Source organism: Haplochromis burtoni, unplaced genomic scaffold (genome assembly GCF_018398535.1).
Source record: "Haplochromis burtoni strain Fernald_Lab_line unplaced genomic scaffold, NCSU_Asbu1 Contig_8, whole genome shotgun sequence".
In the NCBI taxonomy this organism is placed as follows: domain Eukaryota; kingdom Metazoa; phylum Chordata; class Actinopteri; order Cichliformes; family Cichlidae; genus Haplochromis; species Haplochromis burtoni.
The window spans coordinates 2,039,138-2,058,874 of NW_024582369.1; the positions used below are offsets into that span (position 1 = coordinate 2,039,138).

The window sequence follows — 19,737 nt, forward strand, 5'->3', positions numbered from 1 at the left end:
GTCGCGGGGGCAGCAGCCTAAGCAGATCAAGTGTCATGTACACTTGATCTGTAATTAATTGTTAATCTTAACAACCAACATTTGGATTTAATAATACAGAAAGTTCTGATCTACTCAATTAGCAAATAGTAATGCAATAAAGGAAAAATAAAAAACTGCATTCATACTGAAAATCATGCAAACTTTTATTATTATTTCAGAAACAATAAATGTTTTCATTGCTGCTGTGGTAGAGACAGTATCCCAGCTTACAAACTGAAGTTGTGCTTCAGTATTAATGGCTTAATATGTGTAATGTAAATATCCCTGTCCCTGTGCTTAGTATGAAAATCAATCAGGTGCTAAAGAAAATGACTGTGATTAAAATTTAACAAGAAAGATAAATGATATCATAAAAAGAGAAACCAAAAGCTTGGAAAATGTGATGTAATGTCGATACAGTAAAGATTTGAACAACTCTGTCTTCCTTTATAGGGATTGCAACTGGCTCTATTGCCAATGCCTGGGCTACATTAATATAATCCAGAGTAGCACAAGTATGATTCCTGCAAGATTCACAATCCAGGATGTGCTGAATCTGTTTGAAGTGTTTCTAATCTGGCAAGCAGCAGGTGTCTTCATCAGATCCCTTACAGTGCCATTTGGGAAAAGGCTTACATTGTGCTGCAAATAAAAAAAAAGATAATCACAATAACACTTTTTTTCTGCAGTTAAAAAACAATGAAATATCTTGCTTTTTTGTCAGTGACTTCCACTTAAATGCCACATACTGTAGAGAAAGACAAATAAAAGCTCAAACTTTGTGATTATGCTGTGTTTATAATATTTTGATCATAAACCATAAGAACCATTTATAAAATCTTAAACACGCATGCATAGATGTGTGTGACAGTATAGAAGCCTGGCTTACTGGCCAGTAAAATTGTTTTATAAAAATTAACACTCCAAAGATGCTTAGCATAAATGCAAAATGGCAACAATACAGAACAGATGTAGAGGAGGAAACAATGTTAGATAAAAATAAATACATGTAAAAAACAAAAACAATAGGTCAAATGTTAATGATGGGATCATGTTCACATTCATATTATTTCCTGTACTTTAATAACCTAGCCACTATATGTCTGAAGTTGTAAAGAAACAAGCTTATTGATATAAACATTTTATATAACCTATAAATAATAAAATATAACGTGTTGTCGGTGCCAGTATCTGTCTTTTAATCTTCAAAAACATTTGTTCAAATCCCACAGGAAAAAAAGAACAGTATCAAATAACTAAGACTGATACTTACATTACTGTTTATGATTACTTGATATTGCGGTGCCTTCTTTAACATCATTTCATACTCAGTGATCTTATCCATGGGTATTCTGTCAAAAATCAGTATATTGCTAGTTTACTCAAATGCATATGTATGGGGAAAAAAATCAAAAGGGTGGCTGAAGCATCAGAGCTTACTTCTCTGCGTCTATCAGCACTCCTTTGGTATCTGGAATGCTAACGCATGAGGTGATGTTGATCACAGGGTAGTAGAACAGGAAAGCAAGGCACATCTCATTGGTAGTTGCTAACCCCATCTGAAAGGAGCATGCATTAGAGATTCAATGCAGTCTAACTTGCTTTCATGGTGTAAAATGATTGCGAGATCTTCTTCTTCCAGCTGCTCCCTTTAGGAGTCATCACAGTGGATCATTCTCCTCTGTCACACCAACCCTCTGCATCTCTTCTCTCTTCTGAGGTCTTTCTCTTGTTCTCCTTCCTGGCAGCTCCATCTTCAGCATCCTTTGTCTGCTAAATCAACTGTCTCTCCTTTGCACACGTCCAAACCATCTCAGCCTTGTCTCCAAACTGTTCAACCTGAGCTGCCTCTCTGATGTACTCATTTCTAATCTTGTCCAGTGTGGGTCCCGATGAAAATATTAGAATCTTCAGCTCCAGCTCTTTTCTTCTTGTCAGAGCCACGATCTCCAAACCATACATGACAACAGGCCTCATTATGATGTATGGTTTGAAGATTGTGCTTTTCAAGGTTTACCATCCTGTAAACTTTCCCTTTCACTGTTGCTTCAATCACAAATTATTCCTGACACTCATCTCCACCCCACTTGCCCTCTATTCCTGGTTAACCCCAGGTGTTTAAGCTAGTTCATTTTCACTACCTCTACTCCCTGCAGTTTCACACGTTACAAATGTCTCCCTCTCATTTACAGATATTTTTTCTTTTTATTCATCTTCGCTCCAGAGCACACCTCCAGGTCTCCGCTTGACTCCCTATCCTCACTACAGATCACATATCTTTTGATATTATTATAATGAATAGGAAGGAACACTGTGTTCATATCTGTATGCTTCTTGATACAAGGATTTTGCTGCTATGGGAAGCAGTACATATTTAACAGTCATAATCACAGCTGAACATTGTGCATTACATGTCATTTCTAAGATATGGATGCAAAAACTAGTAAACCACTTGTTTGTTTAAGATTACTTGTGCTACATTTTTTTCTGGTTTCACTCAGGCAGTCTTGATTTCATTCAAGCCATATGATGACACAAGGTCATACACTACTAACCCACCTTAGTGACTGAAGCACGATTGGTAGTATTGTAGGTGCACTCCACTACAATTTCATCCCCCTGTAGTGGAAGGAAAAAACCATAGACAGCTAATTGTTTTCCATTTTTCTCTATTGTGTTCATAAATGTGCATGGAAGTAATGAACCCTTACCTGCTTGATTGTCTTTATGCTTCCCAAACTGACAGCCTGTTGTAGATCAAAGTTGTAGTTTTCATCTATGCCCAAAAAATCTATCTGTCGTTCATTTCTGCAGTGGGATGCACCGGGAAAATCAACTCTAAATTCATGCAGACGACATTGATTGCTGTTGAGCTGCATAGAGTCTGCCTTTTTTTTGTTTTTTACCTGAAGTGGCCAGCTCTGACTTTCGTCCCAGCCAAGTGAGTGTGCAAGAACACAGCAAACACTTGAAGATCAGGCACAGGGTTCAAAAACTATGGGAAGGAGAAAAAAAACTTTTACAGACTTTTTAAATGCATCTTGGAATCCATATTGCAGAGGTGCATACCTTTGAAAAGTAAGCAGTGTTGCATATGCCGTAGGTGTGGAACTGGTTAGCTTTTGGAGGGATATCGTACTTCACTCTTCCTGGTAAGACACCTGTAGTCATAATGCCCACATCATGCTGCCGTAGCTTTGCAGTATAGTGTAATCTTAATCCTGAGCTGTCTTTAATGCCTGTAGAGAGAAAAAGAACAGTCAAATACTACTACTACTACTACTACTACTACTAATAATAATAATAATAATAATAATGATATTAAAGTTAAGTAAATAAATTCAAGATCATAGGAAGCATATTAAATTTTTGACAAACATAGTTGGATACTGGGTGTCAAAGTGTCTCAACACTTTAACTAGATCGCCAACCTAAATGGGTGTTTTGGTGGTGGCAATGGAAAGCACAGCATAACACATCATAACACATCTGTGCCGCAGTATTTAAACATGGCTCCCCAGGTGCCCCCCACTCTAGCTGGGAGCCGGTTTTCTCCCAGCATTGGTATGTAAGATTAAGATTAATGCTACCTGTTTTAGTCTGAGGCATCTATCCATCCATTTGCTTCTGCTTATCAGGGTAACGGGGGGTTCTGGAGCCTATCCCAGCTGTCATGGGGCGAGAGGCGGGCTACACCCTGGACAGGTCGCCAGTCTGTCACAGGGCCAACACACAGGGACAGACAACCATTCACGTTCACACCTATGGGCATTATTATAGATTTTTCAATTAACCTATCCCCACAAACTGCATGTCTTTGGACTGTGGGAGGAAGCCAGAGTACCCATGCAAACACTCCACAGAAAGACCCTGGCCTGATGGTGGAATTGAACTCAGGCCCTTCTTGCTGTGAGGCAACAGTGCTAACCACCATGCCACATAGTCCGAGACACTTTCAGAATAATTTTTAAATCTCAAAATTATTCCTTTCTAGTTAAATAAAGGTTAAAACCAAAAATGGTGTTTGAAGGGGTTTGTGGCAAAAATTAAGGCTTCTATCAGGCCAGAAATGTTTCATCATAGTGAAAGATGAACATTTAGAACAACTCTGGATTAATTTTCAGTGACACTTTAAGTGTAATAAAATAATCCAGATCAATGCGGCAACCTCACTGCAGAGGTCAAGGGGTCATATTTCTCTTTTAACTTGTCCTTAGTTTTAATGAACTCACTATTTACCTTCTTTCCTCTCTGGGTTATTGTAATGGATTTCCAGCCTATAGAATGCATCGCTCTTCTCTCCTCCAATGGGAATTCCCACATTTTCCGGAAGCTCGTACACCTGAAGATTTAGAGATGAATTGTAGGAGAACTGATGTAACACTGGCACAGAAACAACACACACAAGAAAAAAATGATGTGATGTAAACTTAATTAAAAAAAAAAAACAGTCCCACAAACTCAAGTTAATCCAATATTTTCTCTCATTTTAGTCAGTTCAACTTATTATTTTTGATGAACTTCAACTATTTTGGATATTAAGTACCTGCTACATATAAAAATATAAATAAACTTTACATTTTGTCTGACTTGTTTTTGAGTTTTCAAAGTTGATGTTTGACTTTTGTTTATTTAAAAAACGATTATAAAAGTGAACAATAAATATTGAGTTTTGCTAAACTGAAACAGTGACTCTGTTGTACTCGTTCCTCGTAAGTTATGTCAGCTTATTCACACGGGAGTCATAAACGAAAACTAAGTTCTTGTTACTACCGGTAAATATTTATGAATTCAATTATTAAACAATTTTACTTTTATTTTAGACAAAAGGTACATGTCAAATGCAATCAAAATATTGGAGTTCTGATAAGGTCCAACTGTTAAGTTAATAAACTTCTGCTAACTTCTTTAGGTTTACAGTGTACAGTCTCTCTCACCCCGCCTCCCACTCCCCAAGAAGCCACTATTCCAAAGCAGCTGTCTCCTATGTCTCCCATGTAGCATGGCTTGTCATAAGGCTCTGTCACTTTGGGGGGACAATGGTACAGCAGCATATGATGAATGAGGTCAAGGTGCTCGATCACGGGCTCGATCTGAGGTAAATTAGGAGAACGAGGTTGAAATAAACATAAAAATCACAATGACAGCATATAAATTCATAAAGTCTACTTGGTTGTGACACTTTTTTTATTAGTTTATTTATGCTTACACATACATTAATGTGGGTGTGCTTTTATATGTATTTTAATTACCCAATCAGACACAAATGAAAGAACAGTGACGACAGAAACATAAAGAAATAATGCTTACCTGGTAAATATGATGTTTTGTATTTAACTTTGGGAACTGCATAACTTTGCAGTGATAGTAGGTAGTGTTGGAAGGGACTATGATCTGTAAACAACAAATATAAAGGTAAATAAACAACAAACAATACGATATTTCTGATCTGACTGTTATTGTCAGTAATTCTTACGTTGTCCACCATAGCACTAAGATAGCTGGAGTTGGTTGGGATGGACTTTGGCATATAGTTCAGTAGATTTACTTCTTTGGTGCCTCGTCTGGACACGTGGTAAGAGATCTCATCTGTTTTCCCATAGGCAAAGATGAGTTTGATTGGCTGAGCCTGAGAGAGAGAGATGGTAATTTAGGTCAGGCAATATGATCCCTTACACAGTATAGAAGCAATACAGTACAATACATTCTTGTGGAAGGTGATATTGTGAGAGGTTTCTGATTATTAATATCTTTTTATACCTTGTAAAATAACTTAACATGTTACATAAAGTGATTTAATGCTCTGACTGTGTAGATTTCTGTGCCACTGCAAAGGTGTACTATAATCTTTGAGTCTTGTTACCAGGAACTGTGTAGCATTTCATGTGTTCAAAATGAAATCATGCCATTGTGTTCTTCTGGAAACCCAGGGCAATGTGTGGAGGAAAAAAAGTCCGGGGAGCCTAACAAAAGAACTGGAATTGCAGATTGTAGACTGTGAAACTTGAGCATTAGACAGAGAATTACATCTATGGCAACAAAGAAGGAAAACAGAGAAAAGGGTACAACAAAGAGACTTAACTTGTGTTTCAGGCCTAGACAACAAAGTCTAATTGTGGTGTCATATGAGACCTATAGATGTGGTATGAAGAGAGAAACGTTGCACCTCTTCTCAGCATGATTCACTTGTTTGTTTTTATGTTTTTATGGGAACTATTTTGTAAAACAAAACAAAAAAACCAAAAAACCTTCATTAGACAAAATAAAAATAATAATTGTGATGGCTGTGTCACATCAATCCCACACATGCAGACTGTGATAAGGGGAAAGAAAAAAAAGAAAGAAAAGAAACAAGCAACAAAATAGTTACAGTGATCTGGAAGTCTTTATCATCACACGTTTTAATAGGCCTCTTAAAGGTCATGACGGTTTGCCCCTCATTTTCCCGCATAGAGAGGAGAGTGTAGCTCTGCTGTGCATCCTCTAGAGGCATGGAGTTGCCCGTGGCGTATCGATCCTAATGGAAAAAAACAACAGCAGAAAGCCAGACATTAGTCTCTGGCACTGTTAGGTGTGTCCTTTTGAAAGATAACTTACAAAAGTTGTGTGGTGTGAAAAAGGGTTTGCCCACGTCTTGATTTCTTATTTTTTTTGTATGTTTGTCACACTTAATTGTTTCAGATCATCAGATAAAGTTAAATATTAGAAAAAGATAACACAAGTAAACACAAATGTAGTTTCTAAATTAAGCTGTTTATTAGTAAGGGGAAAATCAAAACCTGCATGGTGATTCCTCTCTATAAACCTAACAACTGGTTGGGCCACCCTTAGCAGCAACAACTGCAATCAAGAGTTTGCAATAAATGTCCATGAGACTTCTACAGCGCTGTGGAGGAATTTTGGCCCACTCATCTTTGCAGTATTGTTGTAATTCAGCCACACTGGAGGGGTTTCAAGTATGAAATGCCTTATTAAGGTCATGCCACAGCATCTCAATTGGATTCAGGTCAGGACTTTGACTAGACCATTCTAAAGTCTTCATTTTGTTTTTCCTAAGCCATTCAGAGGTGGACTTGCTGGTGTGTTTTGGATCACTGTCCTGCTGCAAAACTCTAGTGTGCTTCAGCTTGAGGTCACGAGCAGATGACTGTAATTCACGGTTCCATTTACCACAGCAAGTCTTCCAGGCCCTTAGGTAGCAACACAACCCCAGACCATCACACTACTACCACAGAATTTACTGTTGGTATGACGTTCCTTTTCTGAAACGCTGTGTTACTTTTACACCAGATGTAACAGAATACACACTTTCCAAAAAGTTTAATTTTGTCTCATCAGGCCACAGAATATTTTCCCAAAGATCTTGGGGATCATCAAGATGTTTTCCGGCAAAACTGAGACGAGCCTTTCTGTTCCTTTTGCTCAGCAGTGGTTTTCATCTTGGAATTCTGCCATGAAGGCCACTTTTGCCCAGCCCCATTTTTAGTGGAGTCACTAACACTGACCTTAACTGAGGCAAGTGAGGTCTGCAGGTCTTTAGATGTTGTTTTGGTTTCTTCTGTGACCTCCTGGAAGGGTCATCAGTGCACTTTTGGAGTAATTTTAGTAGGCTGGCCACTCTGGGGAAGCTTCACTACTGTTCCAAGTTTTCTCCTTTCGTGGATAATGGCTCTCACCATAGTTCACTGGAGTCCCAGAGCCTTAGAAATTCCTTTATATCCCTTTGCAGAGTGATACATGTCAGTGACTTTGTTTCTCAGCTTTTTCTTTGGATCATGAAATGTTTTGTTGAGATCTCCTAGCCCGCTTCAGTTTGTCAGACAGGTTCCATTTAAGTGATTTCTTGATTCAGCAGGTCTGGCAGTAATCATCCCTGGGTGTGGCAGTGACACTGAACTCAGCTTTGTATAACATGTGGTTAATCACAGTTAATTTGTGATTTAACAAGGTGTGGGCCATCACTTTTTCACACAGGGCCATGTAATAATAAGAAATCAGGAAGGTGGCAAGCACTTTTTCACACCGCTGTATCTATTTTTTCTATTTCTGTCCTTGACAAGTACCGAACAGGACACAGTAACACTAAAAACGAAAACTATGCAAATCTAAAAACTAAACAAAAATGAATAATTTTCAATAGAATCCAAACTAAAACAACTGATATGAAACTGAAAAGAAAACCAAAACACAAAATTAAATTAAACAGGATGTATGAGGATGAAAGCTTCCAGCTGTTTATACTAGATAAGTAAAAATACAACAGCTGCTCATTTATAATTATTTCATAACTAACCGAGAAGTAGCTTCCACTGGATCCAACTCCTCCTATGACGATGTCTGATCCTTTCATGTCTCCGTTCGGGCTCAAACCAAAACCCACCCAGCCTGTGGTGTTGACCGCCAGCTGGAATGTAATGTCACCTGCTGGATTGTCAAAGCCCCACTTCAGGCACACCAGTTGCTCCTGGTCCAGGTACTCCATAAAGGGCATTGTGACATCCATCGCCCATGACCCTGTTGCGCAGATCAGTAGCAGGGAGAAAAAGGGAAGCGGAGAGCACATGATGTCTCTGCAAAGCTGAAACTCTTCAAACTGAGCTGAATACTAGCGGGGCTGCCAAACTCCCTCCCACCATCCAAAGACACACCTGCGTTTCGAGATCAGCTCAAGTGATAGTGGGGGGGGGAAAAAAGTGCTCAGGCATTTACTGTTTGCCCTTGCTGAACAATAAAAACTGGGCTCCCTGTCACATTCTCATCCTTGTAAAACCTCACAAGAGTTTCAAACTCAACTTCTTTAAAGCCTTAGTATTAAATCCGTAATTGAATCTTTTATGTACTAGCAGTCTCCAGCCACAGTGCTTTTCATACAGCACTAAAATGTCCACAGGTAGGCTGAAGATTTCACCTACACTTTGTTTTGTTTTGTTTTATAACTGCCAGGCTCAGGTGATTGACATATGAATGGGTGCTAAGGAGAAGTGAAATGTATAATACTTTCTTCTCACCTACTGTCACGTTCTCATATATCAAAGGCTTGAGTCGAGCCAAAAGAATTTCATGGCGCAGGAATGTGAATTGTGTAGTTAGTCTCTGCGTGCTGCATTCAGATCCTAAGATACAAAAGTTTTAGGTTTATTTCCTTGTTCATGTGTTATTTTTTACAGTGTGCAATCTTTAACCGTCTCATATTCTTTAGCGAACATTTCAGAGAGATTCTTCTTCTATGCAGTGGCTGAACAAATATCTAATATTTTAAGGAAAAGCACTTCACTTCAAGTAGAGTTACAACTTACATAACAACTGACTTGAGTGCTCTTACACATGACACTTCTTTGGTCATTTTACTGTGCAAACCATCCTGTTCACAGGTTCAGTTGCACAGTCTAGGTTTGTTTTATTTTTTTTTTTTTTTTTACCAACATATGCAATGTTTTCTTAACTTGAGCACATAAGGAGAGAGGAAGATTTCTTTAGTCATCGTCATCATTGTCAGTGATAAACTGGTTGACAGCACTGATCATTGCAAACAAATATTCATAGAAGTTTTTGCATGCTAGAATTTATTGTTTGTTGGACTTTCTGTTTAGGAGAGTGGGTTGATTGATGGACAACACACACTGTCAAGGCAGTAAAAGTATATCTGGATAGAAAATCACAGAAACTGACTTCCCCAGAGCGCAGAGCTCAACATTTTTGAAGCAGTGTGAGATCATCTTGACAGAGAATGAAAGAAAGGGCGTCGAAAGAACAGCATTCAATGTCCTTCAAGAAGTCTGGAGAACTAATTCTGAAGACTACTTAAAAATCAAAAGAAAGTTTACCTGAGAGAGTTCAGGCTGTGTTAAAGAATAAAGGTTCAAGTGTATTAGAACTGTACAAGCTCTGTTTTTGCCTTTTGTCCTGTATTTCTATGTATGCTTGCACTTGTTTCACTGCAATTTCTGAGAAAAATATATATAAAAAAGACTTTTACACAGTGCTGTAAGTCTTTACCAATAATGATAACCCAGGAAATCAGGAGACAAAATAAAAGATAATTGTAACTGACAGGTATCAAAAATTGAATTGAATTGAACTGAAAGCCTTTATTGTCATTATGCACAGTATAATGAGATTTAAAACAGCTCCATAAAAGTGTACAAGTGCTTAGCATATTATAAAAAACTATACAATAATATAACTACACACATAATATAAATACACAGCACCGGGTGACAGAGACAGAGTATGGTGAAGAAGCTATCCCTGAGTCTGTTTGTTCTGGCCCATATGGATCTGAAGCGCCTGCCAGAGGGCAGCAGGTTAAAAAGATGGTAGCCGACGTGGGTGATATCCTTAAAGATGTTTCTGCCCCTGCTGAAACAACTGCAGTTATAGATGGTAGACAAGGAGAGCAGAGGCCAGCTGATGATTTTTTGTGCTGTGTTTACCAACCTCTGCAGTCTCTTCCTGTCTGCCTCCGTGGAGCTGGCGTGCCACACGGCATAGGTCAGCAGGCTCTCGACGATGGATATGTAGAAGGTCACCAGCAGTGAGGTGTTTAGTTGCTCCTTCCTGAGCACCCTTAGGAAGTGTAGCCACTGCTGGGCCTTCTTGACTAGCACCGTGGTGTTGACTGACCAGGAGAGAACTGCAGAGATGTGGATGCCAAGGAATTTGAAGGATTGCACTCGCTCACTGTTGATGGGCAGGGGGGCAGGGGCAGCTTTGTTCCGCCTGAAGTCCAGGATGAGTTGCTTGGTCTTGGTGATGTTAAGTGCCAGGTTGTTTAATGCACACCATTCTCCCAGTTTCAGGACCTCATCTCTGTAGGCCACCTCATTTTCCCCTGTGATCAGCCCCAACACCGTTGTGTCATCAGCAAATTTAACAATGATGTCCTCTGGGTGGGCAGGACTGCACTCAGATGTGTAGAGGGAGTAGAGTAGTGGGTTAGTACACAGCCCTGGGGAGAGCCGGTGCTGAGAGTGTGGGAGGAGGAGAGGCGAGGATCCAGTTTCCCCTGCTGGGATCTGTTGACCAAAAAGTCCTTTATCCAAGAGCAGGTGGGTGGGGGGAGCCCCAGGTTGAGTAACTTGGTGATCAAAATGTCCGGTATTATTGTGTTGAGGGCTGAGCTGAAGTCAGTGAAGAGCATTCTGACATAGCTCTCCTGTTGCTCCAGGTGACTCAGTACTTGTTTGGAGAGCAGTGGCTATGGTGTCTTCGGTGGATCTGTTAGTCTGATATGCAAATTGGTGTGAGTCCAGAGCGGGGGGGAGACAGGTTCTGATGTGCCCCAGAACCAGTTTCGTGAAGCACTTGGTGATGGCAGGGGTTAGTGCAATTGGACGGCAGTCATTGAGACTGGTTGTGGGTGACTTTTTAGGGATGGGGATGATTATGGCAGATTTCAAGCAGGTGGGATGTTCCAGAGACAGGTTGAAGAAGATGCCAGTGAAGACCTGCGCTAGCTGCTTGGCACATGCCTTGAGCACCTTCCCAGGTACTCCATTGGGACCTGCAGCCTTCCTGGGGTTTACTGCACATGCCTCACATCCTGTGTCTCAAGAGTCAGTGGGGGGTTGCTAGAGTCTGGTGTGGGTTGTAGTGGTTGTTGGAATGGTGTGGCTGAGTGCAGTGTTTGAGACTCAAAACGGGCAAAAAAGCTGTTCAGCTCCTCTGCTAGCCCTGCATCTGAGTGTCACAGGACATCCTTTGTTGGTAATAGTCTGTATGCCCCTCCACACCTGTCTGGGGTCATTAACATGTTCCTATATTCTCCTCTTGTATTCTGATTTGGCAGTACTGATGCCCCTCCTCAGGTTAGCTCAAGCTCAAATTACAAAACATCAGCTGGACAAAAAGAACAAACCATGGGTTTAGGATTTGTTTGAAAATCTATTAAAGCTGAAATTCAGATATTAAAAATAAAGACATGAAGACTTACTGTAGCTGAAATTTTGAATAACAAAAACTCTTTGTGGCCTTCAGAGATTAGGATTTTAATACAATACTCAGAGAACAACCACACTATTCACAGTCCTGAACCACGGAATTATTTTGGCTCGAATAAATATTTGATATATGAGAAGGTGATAATGGGTGAGAAGGACTACAGATGTCATGCTGTTGGCATGTGCTAGGCGTTTGAGCTGTTATTGAAAACGTTAAGAAAAACCCCACCAACAATAAAAACGCACTTGCACAATGAGGCCAGCAGAGGGAGACTTAAACAAAAGAGTAAACATAAGTTTAGGTTCAGGGTCACTCCCTCTGAGCTGTCAGGCCCATATGAGTAAACACACAATTAAAAAACGCACTGGAAAATGTAAAAAAAAATCCCGCAAATAGTAGAAATTCTTTTATTACTACTACTATTTTGATTATTATTGTTATTACTTATTTTTTCCGACAAGTTAAAAATTTTAGTTACCACGTTTTATATATATATATATATTGTATTTTTTTTAATCATCGTTTAATTATGAAGTGTTTTATTTCTTCATATTGAAAAAAAATTATTTGCGATTTTAAACAGTCGTGTAGTCTCTCTGGAGGAGCCACCATATCGGACCTGGACTACCTTTCCGGTTTCTGTGCGCGTTGCAGGTCACTCCCTCTGTACTGTCAGCAGCTCTTTACGCGCTTCAAACTTGGTAGTCGCACTCAGCTGGTCTCCTTCCCACCTTTCGTTTTCTCGGATTTTTGAGTTTTTAAACGACCTACTGTTTTTAAGTCATGTGTTAATGCATTTGTCGCGGCGGCTTTCCACCGGGAGGAGTTATCGTGTTTGCTTCGCCTCCAGTTGAAGAGAAGCGCGGAGGAAATGTCCAGCTGAGGACTGGAAATCCTGAAAACTACAGGGCCTGTTTTTGTAATGATTGATCAATGCTTCGATAATGGCGCAAAAGGTGGGTTTGACAACTTTCCTGGGCTTCTCTTAAAGCCCCAGCACGACTACGCTGGCTTCTTGGGTGTCCCCTGGAGCTTGTTTTTCACCAATACTGAGGGCTGTAGACTTGGACAGTCAGAAGTGTAGTTTCTCGCATTAGTTTTACAGTGAAGACTTCACTCGGTGAGCTCCGCATTAAGGCTGAAAGCATTTAGGGAGTCTGCTTTAAAAGCGTTATGGCCGCTTGTCGCACATCTGTATGCGCTCAGCGAGAAACGAATGCTTTTGCTATACATGGAAAATGTGTCTCATTAACGAAGTGTCTTGTGACATTTTACTACCTTTCCACTGTGGGTCATAGCTGCCTCCGCGGAATTCTGGGAAATGTAGTCTTTTCTCAAAACACTGTTCGTACCATATGTGACTACTGTTTACCTTAGGTGAGGACTACAGGGCCATAAATGTAGCTGCAGCACTGCAAACACGATAATTTTGCTCATAGTATTGTTCGCATTTGGACCTAATGAGTGTTCTTTTAGGGGAACCGGAAATGGTACGTGAAGCAGAGTGTGTATAAAGATAAACCGTACGTAAAACTAAGAAGTTAAATATCCCCTCTACTCTAGATATGGTTTATGATATGCAAAAAATCCTACTGAGAATAATAACACAGGTCTGCTTTTTATTTTAAGTAATCCTTAATAAAATAAAATAAATGGTGTTAATAAAAAATGCAGCAGTCAGCACAGTAAAAAACATGTATGTGAGGGACCAACGACAGAACGACCTGATAATTCAGTTAGATTTTTTTTAAGATCATCATCAGACATGAAAACATTTATTGTCATTTTCTGGTAATATGCTTCTGTTCAAAAACCTCATTCAGCTTCCCGGACTGCAGGGTGGTGGTTGGTGGACACTGAAACAAATGTTATTTTGATGGCTTCCTAATAGCCTTGCATTCCATCTCAATGGTTAATGAACAATTTCCCTACACACTTTGTGTGTGGGTTTGTGCTTATTTAACTTACAACATACTGGAAAGGTTTCCGTCTACTGTCTCAAATTCATTTATGAGTATAGATGAATAGATAGATGTGGGGTTTTTGTGTGTGTGTGTGTGCGTGTGCGTGTGCGTGTGTGTGTGTGAGCTTCTCTGGGCCCATGGAGGAATGACAGATTAGTACATGTGGGTCACTGTGAGAGACCTTGTTGGCTCCTGTATTAAGCTGAACTGGGTAACGTTGTGGGTCTGCCCGTGTTTTGGTTGATGCAAGAATTTAGTTGAGAGTAAGCATACCATACCAAGAACAAGTTTGGCCTGTTTCACCACGGCCTCATATAAGTCTGAAGTTTGTTAATCAGTTATATAGTAAACCTTAGAACTTTTTTTTGTTGTTGTTGTCTGCAGGCACAGGTTTTATACGACTTCACTGCTGAGCCTGGAAACAATGAGTTGTCAGTGAAAGAAGGCGAGACAATTATTATCACCAATCAGGTAAATAATACAAACACTGCTCTACTTTTCATCTGTTTAGCATCAGGGGTAAAGTCTCACACTCTCAGCTGTAAAGAAGCTGTCTAGATGTGACGTGTACGATATGAGGTTTTTTTTTTGTTTTTTTTTTGCATCTGCCTGTAATCATTAAATCATAAAACTTGCTTGTGTTGTGGATACCATCATTTTTTAATTACTTTGCCTACAACAACATTGCCGACATTAGTCCGGGATCAAATGTTTAGTGCGGATCTTCCAATTTAAAAACAAAAAACTTAAAGCACATGACCTCACGTTGTCACGTGTGTCACAAATGTGGACAAAAGAAGGAAGGACAAGAGGTGGAAAAAAAAAAAAAAAACTAAATCAGAAAGCAAACATGATGTCATTGCTGCCAGCCACAAACAGTTCAAAGGTCACTGGTTAAGTGCTGTCCTACATAGTTTTCCAATCGATGTCTCTGTCATGGCTATCAAGGACTCAGCGTATCAGAACTTTTATTTTTCATCAACTTCACTGATGAGGAATTTGTCTCAGGTGTGTACATACATACCTGGCTTACCTGTTTATTTCTTTTTTGCTTGGTACTAAACATTAAAATGATGTTTAAATGGTAAGCTCGAGATCTGACTCACAATGAGTCAAATCCAAGTGTGACTGATAAACAATCTGTTGGGTTCCCACAGGTGACATGTAGTTTTTGTGTATAGGCTATCACATATGTACAAGTTATTACTGAGCCTGTTTTAGTTACCATACAGCTTCCCTTAAAAATGTAAGGTACAGGATAAAGTTTTTGCAGGACAGCTTTGTAAGCAATGAAGATATTAATCAAAGCAATTTAAAAAAAGAAAAAGTTAAGGATACATATGTTGCCACAATAGACACAAACACAAAAAATAAGCAGGAGGCTACCAGGCTACCAGACTTAAAATATAAATAGGGAATTGAAGATGATGCAAATGCTTTGACAGTATTGACATTAAGAAAACATAACTCAAATATATAAATAAATATAAATCAATATAAAGTTTCACACACTATTGAGCAGAGAGAAAATATGGAGATAATATGGTGTCTTTAAAGGAAAGCCCCCGTCACCTGTTAAATCTATCTGGAGTATTTGGTTTATGGGTAAGTGATTCTTCCATTTGTATATAAAATAACTTCTCCTTAATCCAGTGCGCAAAGGTAAGTGGAGAGTTAGACTTCCAAGTTAAAAGTACACGTTTTGTCTGCGGGTCGAGCAGGACTGAAAAAAATGTGCGAGCTTCATATCAACCAAGCAACATTTGTTGCATTGAAAGGATATTTTTAAGGAAAGATGTGGTTCTCTTTGGATTTGTAGTAATACGACCTGTACAAGAAAAGTAAATCAGAAGCTATGTGCTACATTATTACCTTCGTCTTCAGTTTTTGGCATTGAGGTTACTTTAAAATGTGAAGCAGAATTTCTTCAAAGTGCAGAACTTTATGTTGTGGTATTGTGGCCTCTGTGTAACAACTGACCATAGGACTGGACATATTACACAAATATGTGGCATTTAAAGAAGTAGTAGTCGGAGAGAAACATTGTAGACAAAACATTTTGTACTTTGAAACATTTCTTTGTAAATGTGATTCAAATAATTTACAGTAACTTAATACAAATTTTAAAAAGTAAGTAACTAAAACATTAACTGACTTAGTAAAATGAAAAATCTATCTGATTATTGGCTATTAAACTAATATCCTGAAGGGAGAAATACCCAAGTACATGCCTTGTATTTTCTTTCCTGTAACTAATATGCAGCTGGGTCTCTCTTTCAGAGTATTGGAGGTGGCTGGGTGGAAGCACAGAACTCAAGAGGGGAGGTGGGACTGGTTCCTGAAGACTACATTGAAGTGAGTTATATTGTGTCTGTTGATGTGAAGAGTATGGAGGAGATGCCAGCAGAGCTTTCAAACCCCATAGAATATTCAAAGAGACTTTAATTCACATAAAATTAAGCAAGAAAAAAACGAAACGAAAACAAAACATTCTGTACCGAGGTCATGATGTACCGTGGGTGCAGTGGAACATTAATCAGCTAGACATTTCATAGACACCTCGTCACAGACAAAGATGTATCTGCATACTGTGGTGCCATCTCTTATGTGAAACTAAAGTCACAACAGGATGTGCCTCATTCAGGGTTTTGCTGATTTGGGTGTTTGTGTGTGCGAGCGTGCGTGCGTGCGCGCGCGCGGGTGTATGGCTTGATCCAGTAACTCTGACTTCATGTGGAGGATATGATTCACTCTGAAGAAATTTACAGACACAGAAAGAGTTGTTTAAAACTAAAGTCTGTGATGTTAACAACTTAACATCACTGTAAACACTTACCACACAAGAGCTAACGATTGTGTGTGAGGGTGAGAGGCATTGATATTAAACATCTGCTTAACTTTGCAAGTTTTGGTGGGTGCGTGCTTGTTTGTCTGACCTCGAGTTACCTCCCCAGCTGCTCCCGGACTGTTTTGATTCTGTGTCCAAATCATATAAAACTCACAGATGACAATTGCACTTGTAGCTTATGTAATGCCTCATGAAAAGCACCAGAACTCAGTCTGTTTTTCAATCACACTGCTGTTTTTTGGAAAGATTGAGAAAATTAAAACCCTGTTTCGCAAAGCCACGAGTGAAAAATGAGACGATCACATTACCGCATGAGGATGCACCTTTAAAAATCATTAGATCATGCTGGAATGTCTGGATTTGTTCACTAATGGGAATTTTTTTTTCTCTCTCTTCCATTGTCTTTTTTCTTTTTTTCTTGATTTGCAGCTCAATAAGCAGTTTTCTGTGTTCCCATCAGCTGCAGCACCTACTCCAAGTTTAGGAAATGTTGCAGGTTCAGACCTGTCCTTCTTTGATGCATATGCACCTGCATCAACACCTGCACAAAACCAGGTAATGCATTCAGCCAGTGAAGATTTCTCAATTTCACAAGTCTAGTGCAATGCTGGGTAAGTAGGTGTACAAAATATAGAGCGGTGCACCTGTCGTGCTTCCATTCTCCTATTCAAAAATGATATATGGTAGGGTTACGCTACAGAAAACAATCAAAAAGCAGAAGTGAGCGATGGCAAAAATGTACTGACGTTAATGCATCCCGTCAACCCCAGAGATGCAGAAGTGAGACCAGCTGGTGTGGGAGATATTAATCTTTGTCATGTCATTTTTAAACGATATGCAGTCCACCAAAATCTTCAGTTAGCAGGCAGGAAGTTCCACAATAGTGAACATACTGCTGGATCAGTAAAAATATGTTGCGGCTCAGCAAGTGAGGTAAAGCAGGAAATGTGTCTGCTATTGTTCCTCTGACACATCTATATCACTTTAACAAAAAGCACTGCACAGTGTATACTGTCACATCTGGCGCTTTGTGATGATGTCACCTTTGTTTCCCCCTCCCCCTCCCCTCAAGGTGGATGCTGGGGGCTTGAGCCCCCAGCCGGAAACCCCCGACACCCCAGTTTCCCCCTACCTTTCGTCCCCTGATGAGGTAACCGTGAGTTTGGGGTGGTGGGAGTGGCCTAAAAGCATGAACCCAAGCCCTCCCGCCCTCACTCATTCTTTGCCCAAGCGGTCCTCTCTGATTGGTCTGCTTTGGCAAATTCCCCTGCAACCCTTAATGCCTGCAAAAAGCATGAGCTCAACTTCTCCATTCACCTTGCACTTCAGCACAAGACAAGACATTCCACCAATCAGCACCCACACACTGTTAAAAAAGAAAAGAAAAACTGTATGAATCGGTGGTAAAAGAGTTCATGATCCCCACATGTATTTTACTAATCACACTGACAAATCATCAGGCCAGAACACCCGCTTGTACCAGAAATCATGATGAAAATTATGCAAATATCAGTAATAATCACTTTTTTTTAAGTGCTGCTCTGTAATGAGAAGTATAAGAGCTGCAAAATTTAAAAGCACATGCTCTTAGAGTGTTGTTCCTCAATGCACTTGCTTGTTAATGTCATTTGAGTAGTTTGCCTGTTTATTTTTTTTTGGTGATTTTTTTTTTTTAACCTACAGAAGAGAAACGCACAACAGCAGTGTTTTTGCATGCCTTCGAGAATTGTAGAATTGTATATATGCCTGCCTTGCAAGCATGGCATGCTGCATTTTGAGCATTTTTAAATGCTGTAAAAACAAAAACAGGTTGTGTAAAAACACAAATGGAAGTTTTTGTATGCAAGCATGTGCCTCTTTCTCCAGATTATCGGGTATTATTTTGATCTTTTCAGTTAACCCTTCTGTACAGCGGCATATGCAAACTACACACTCACTGCCGGGCTGCTTTATCTCTCAGCAGATTCCCTGAGAGAAGCCCGGTCCTCATCAAATGTTTGGAAAAGGATGTTGTTTTGAAACTACTGTCAACTTCTCATTAAACAGACTCCATACAGGACTGGACTTGACTCTGCTCCTTCTCTTCTTCTCGCGTTTGATCTGTTATTACCGCCCGTCTTCCATTCCTCACAAGTTCTGTTTCACTCTTGCAGGCTACTAATGGTAATGATCCGTGGTCGGCGTGGAACGCGGACCCATCAGGGGGCTCCACCAACAACTGGGCATCTAATCCAGAGGGCACACAGACTGGGAAGAGCGCTCCTGACCCCTGGCCCCCTGTATCACATGGTCACCCTCAGGCTTACCAAGGCCCAGGTAAAAAAACCAAAAAAAAAAACCCCGAGATAGCTTCAGGAACCATGGTTGTCCTATTATTAGAAGTATAATGTAAACCTTTTATTATCATAAAAATCACTGTAATATCTTTCGACAGTTTGAAATTTCAACTTTCTCTTTTGTAGCAATACTCTCATACGACTGTGTTTATGTCATTCTGAAGTATGTAAGCTACATTTTCAAAGCGATTTTTAACGTCTTAATGTGGTTACAGGAAAGGTAAAGTCATGCAGTGGTTTTGGCTCATCACACTACCTCGTGAAACAGTTTAGCTCACTCTTTACTTGTTAAACTGTTCTTCTGCATAAGCTGTACTGTATATATGGCTGCAGGGGAGGGAGCAGTTCTACAAACACGAGTGACTTCAGAGTCCCTCGCACTTAATGCATCAAACAGTCAGGCTCACGTTGATTAGTTAGGTTGTTTTGTTGCAATCACAATTGGTTGATGTGATAAAGGTTGTTGCTTCAAAACAGCCTTTGGTGCTTTTTAGTGATTCTGCGTGAGTTTGTGAGCTCGGCTGACGTTTGGTTAAAGGTGTTTGAATTACAAACAGACAACAACTTGCGAGTTTGAGAATGCCTCTGTGGTAATACAAAAGATAAATTAAGCTTTGTGTTAAATTTT

The 19,737-nt window shown here is 39.8% G+C and overlaps 2 protein-coding genes across 5 annotated transcripts in view; one reads left to right on the top strand and one right to left on the bottom strand.

Moving 5' to 3' along the window:
- Positions 1–183: 183 nt before the first annotated feature.
- On the bottom strand, positions 184–8,626 carry moxd1l (monooxygenase, DBH-like 1, like). The gene is made up of 13 exons (XM_005914482.3): positions 8,315–8,626; positions 6,392–6,538; positions 5,498–5,650; positions 5,332–5,415; positions 4,959–5,114; positions 4,261–4,363; positions 3,091–3,260; positions 2,928–3,016; positions 2,733–2,829; positions 2,581–2,640; positions 1,462–1,580; positions 1,295–1,373; positions 184–663 (listed from the first exon to the last, which is right to left on the bottom strand). The coding sequence occupies exons 1-13, from the start codon at positions 8,582–8,584 to the stop codon at positions 508–510; spliced, it is 1,683 nt and encodes a 560-aa protein (XP_005914544.1). The 5' UTR covers positions 8,585–8,626; the 3' UTR covers positions 184–507.
- A 3,971-nt stretch (positions 8,627–12,597) lies between these two features.
- The window catches only part of snx9b (sorting nexin 9b), a 17,861-nt gene continuing 10,721 nt past the window's right edge, over positions 12,598–19,737 (top strand). For 2 of the 4 annotated variants that reach the window (XM_014338300.2, XM_005914481.2), the window contains exons 1-5: positions 12,600–12,917; positions 14,310–14,396; positions 16,206–16,280; positions 17,203–17,328; positions 18,927–19,089. In XM_014338300.2, coding sequence (XP_014193786.1) covers positions 12,906–12,917; positions 14,310–14,396; positions 16,206–16,280; positions 17,203–17,328; positions 18,927–19,089 — 463 coding nt within the window. In that variant the 5' untranslated portion in view covers positions 12,600–12,905. Of the gene's footprint in view, positions 12,918–14,309; positions 14,397–16,205; positions 16,281–17,202; positions 17,329–17,845; positions 17,924–18,926; positions 19,090–19,737 lie in introns of all 4 variants that reach the window. The other 2 variants (XM_014338290.2, XM_014338295.2) reach the window with 2 other exon arrangements.

Bases quoted from the DNA above. Each gene is read 5' to 3' on its own strand.
- moxd1l (XM_005914482.3), bottom strand. From the start codon at position 8,584: ATGTGCTCTCCGCTTCCCTTTTTCTCCCTGCTACTGATCTGCGCAACA. The intron at 1,581-2,580 runs GTGGGTTAGTAG...TGCTCCTTTCAG, and splicing joins ATCGTGCTTCAGTCACTAAG to ATGGGGTTAGCAACTACCAA. The intron at 664-1,294 runs GTAAGTATCAGT...TTTTATTTGCAG, and splicing joins AAGTAATCATAAACAGTAAT to CACAATGTAAGCCTTTTCCC.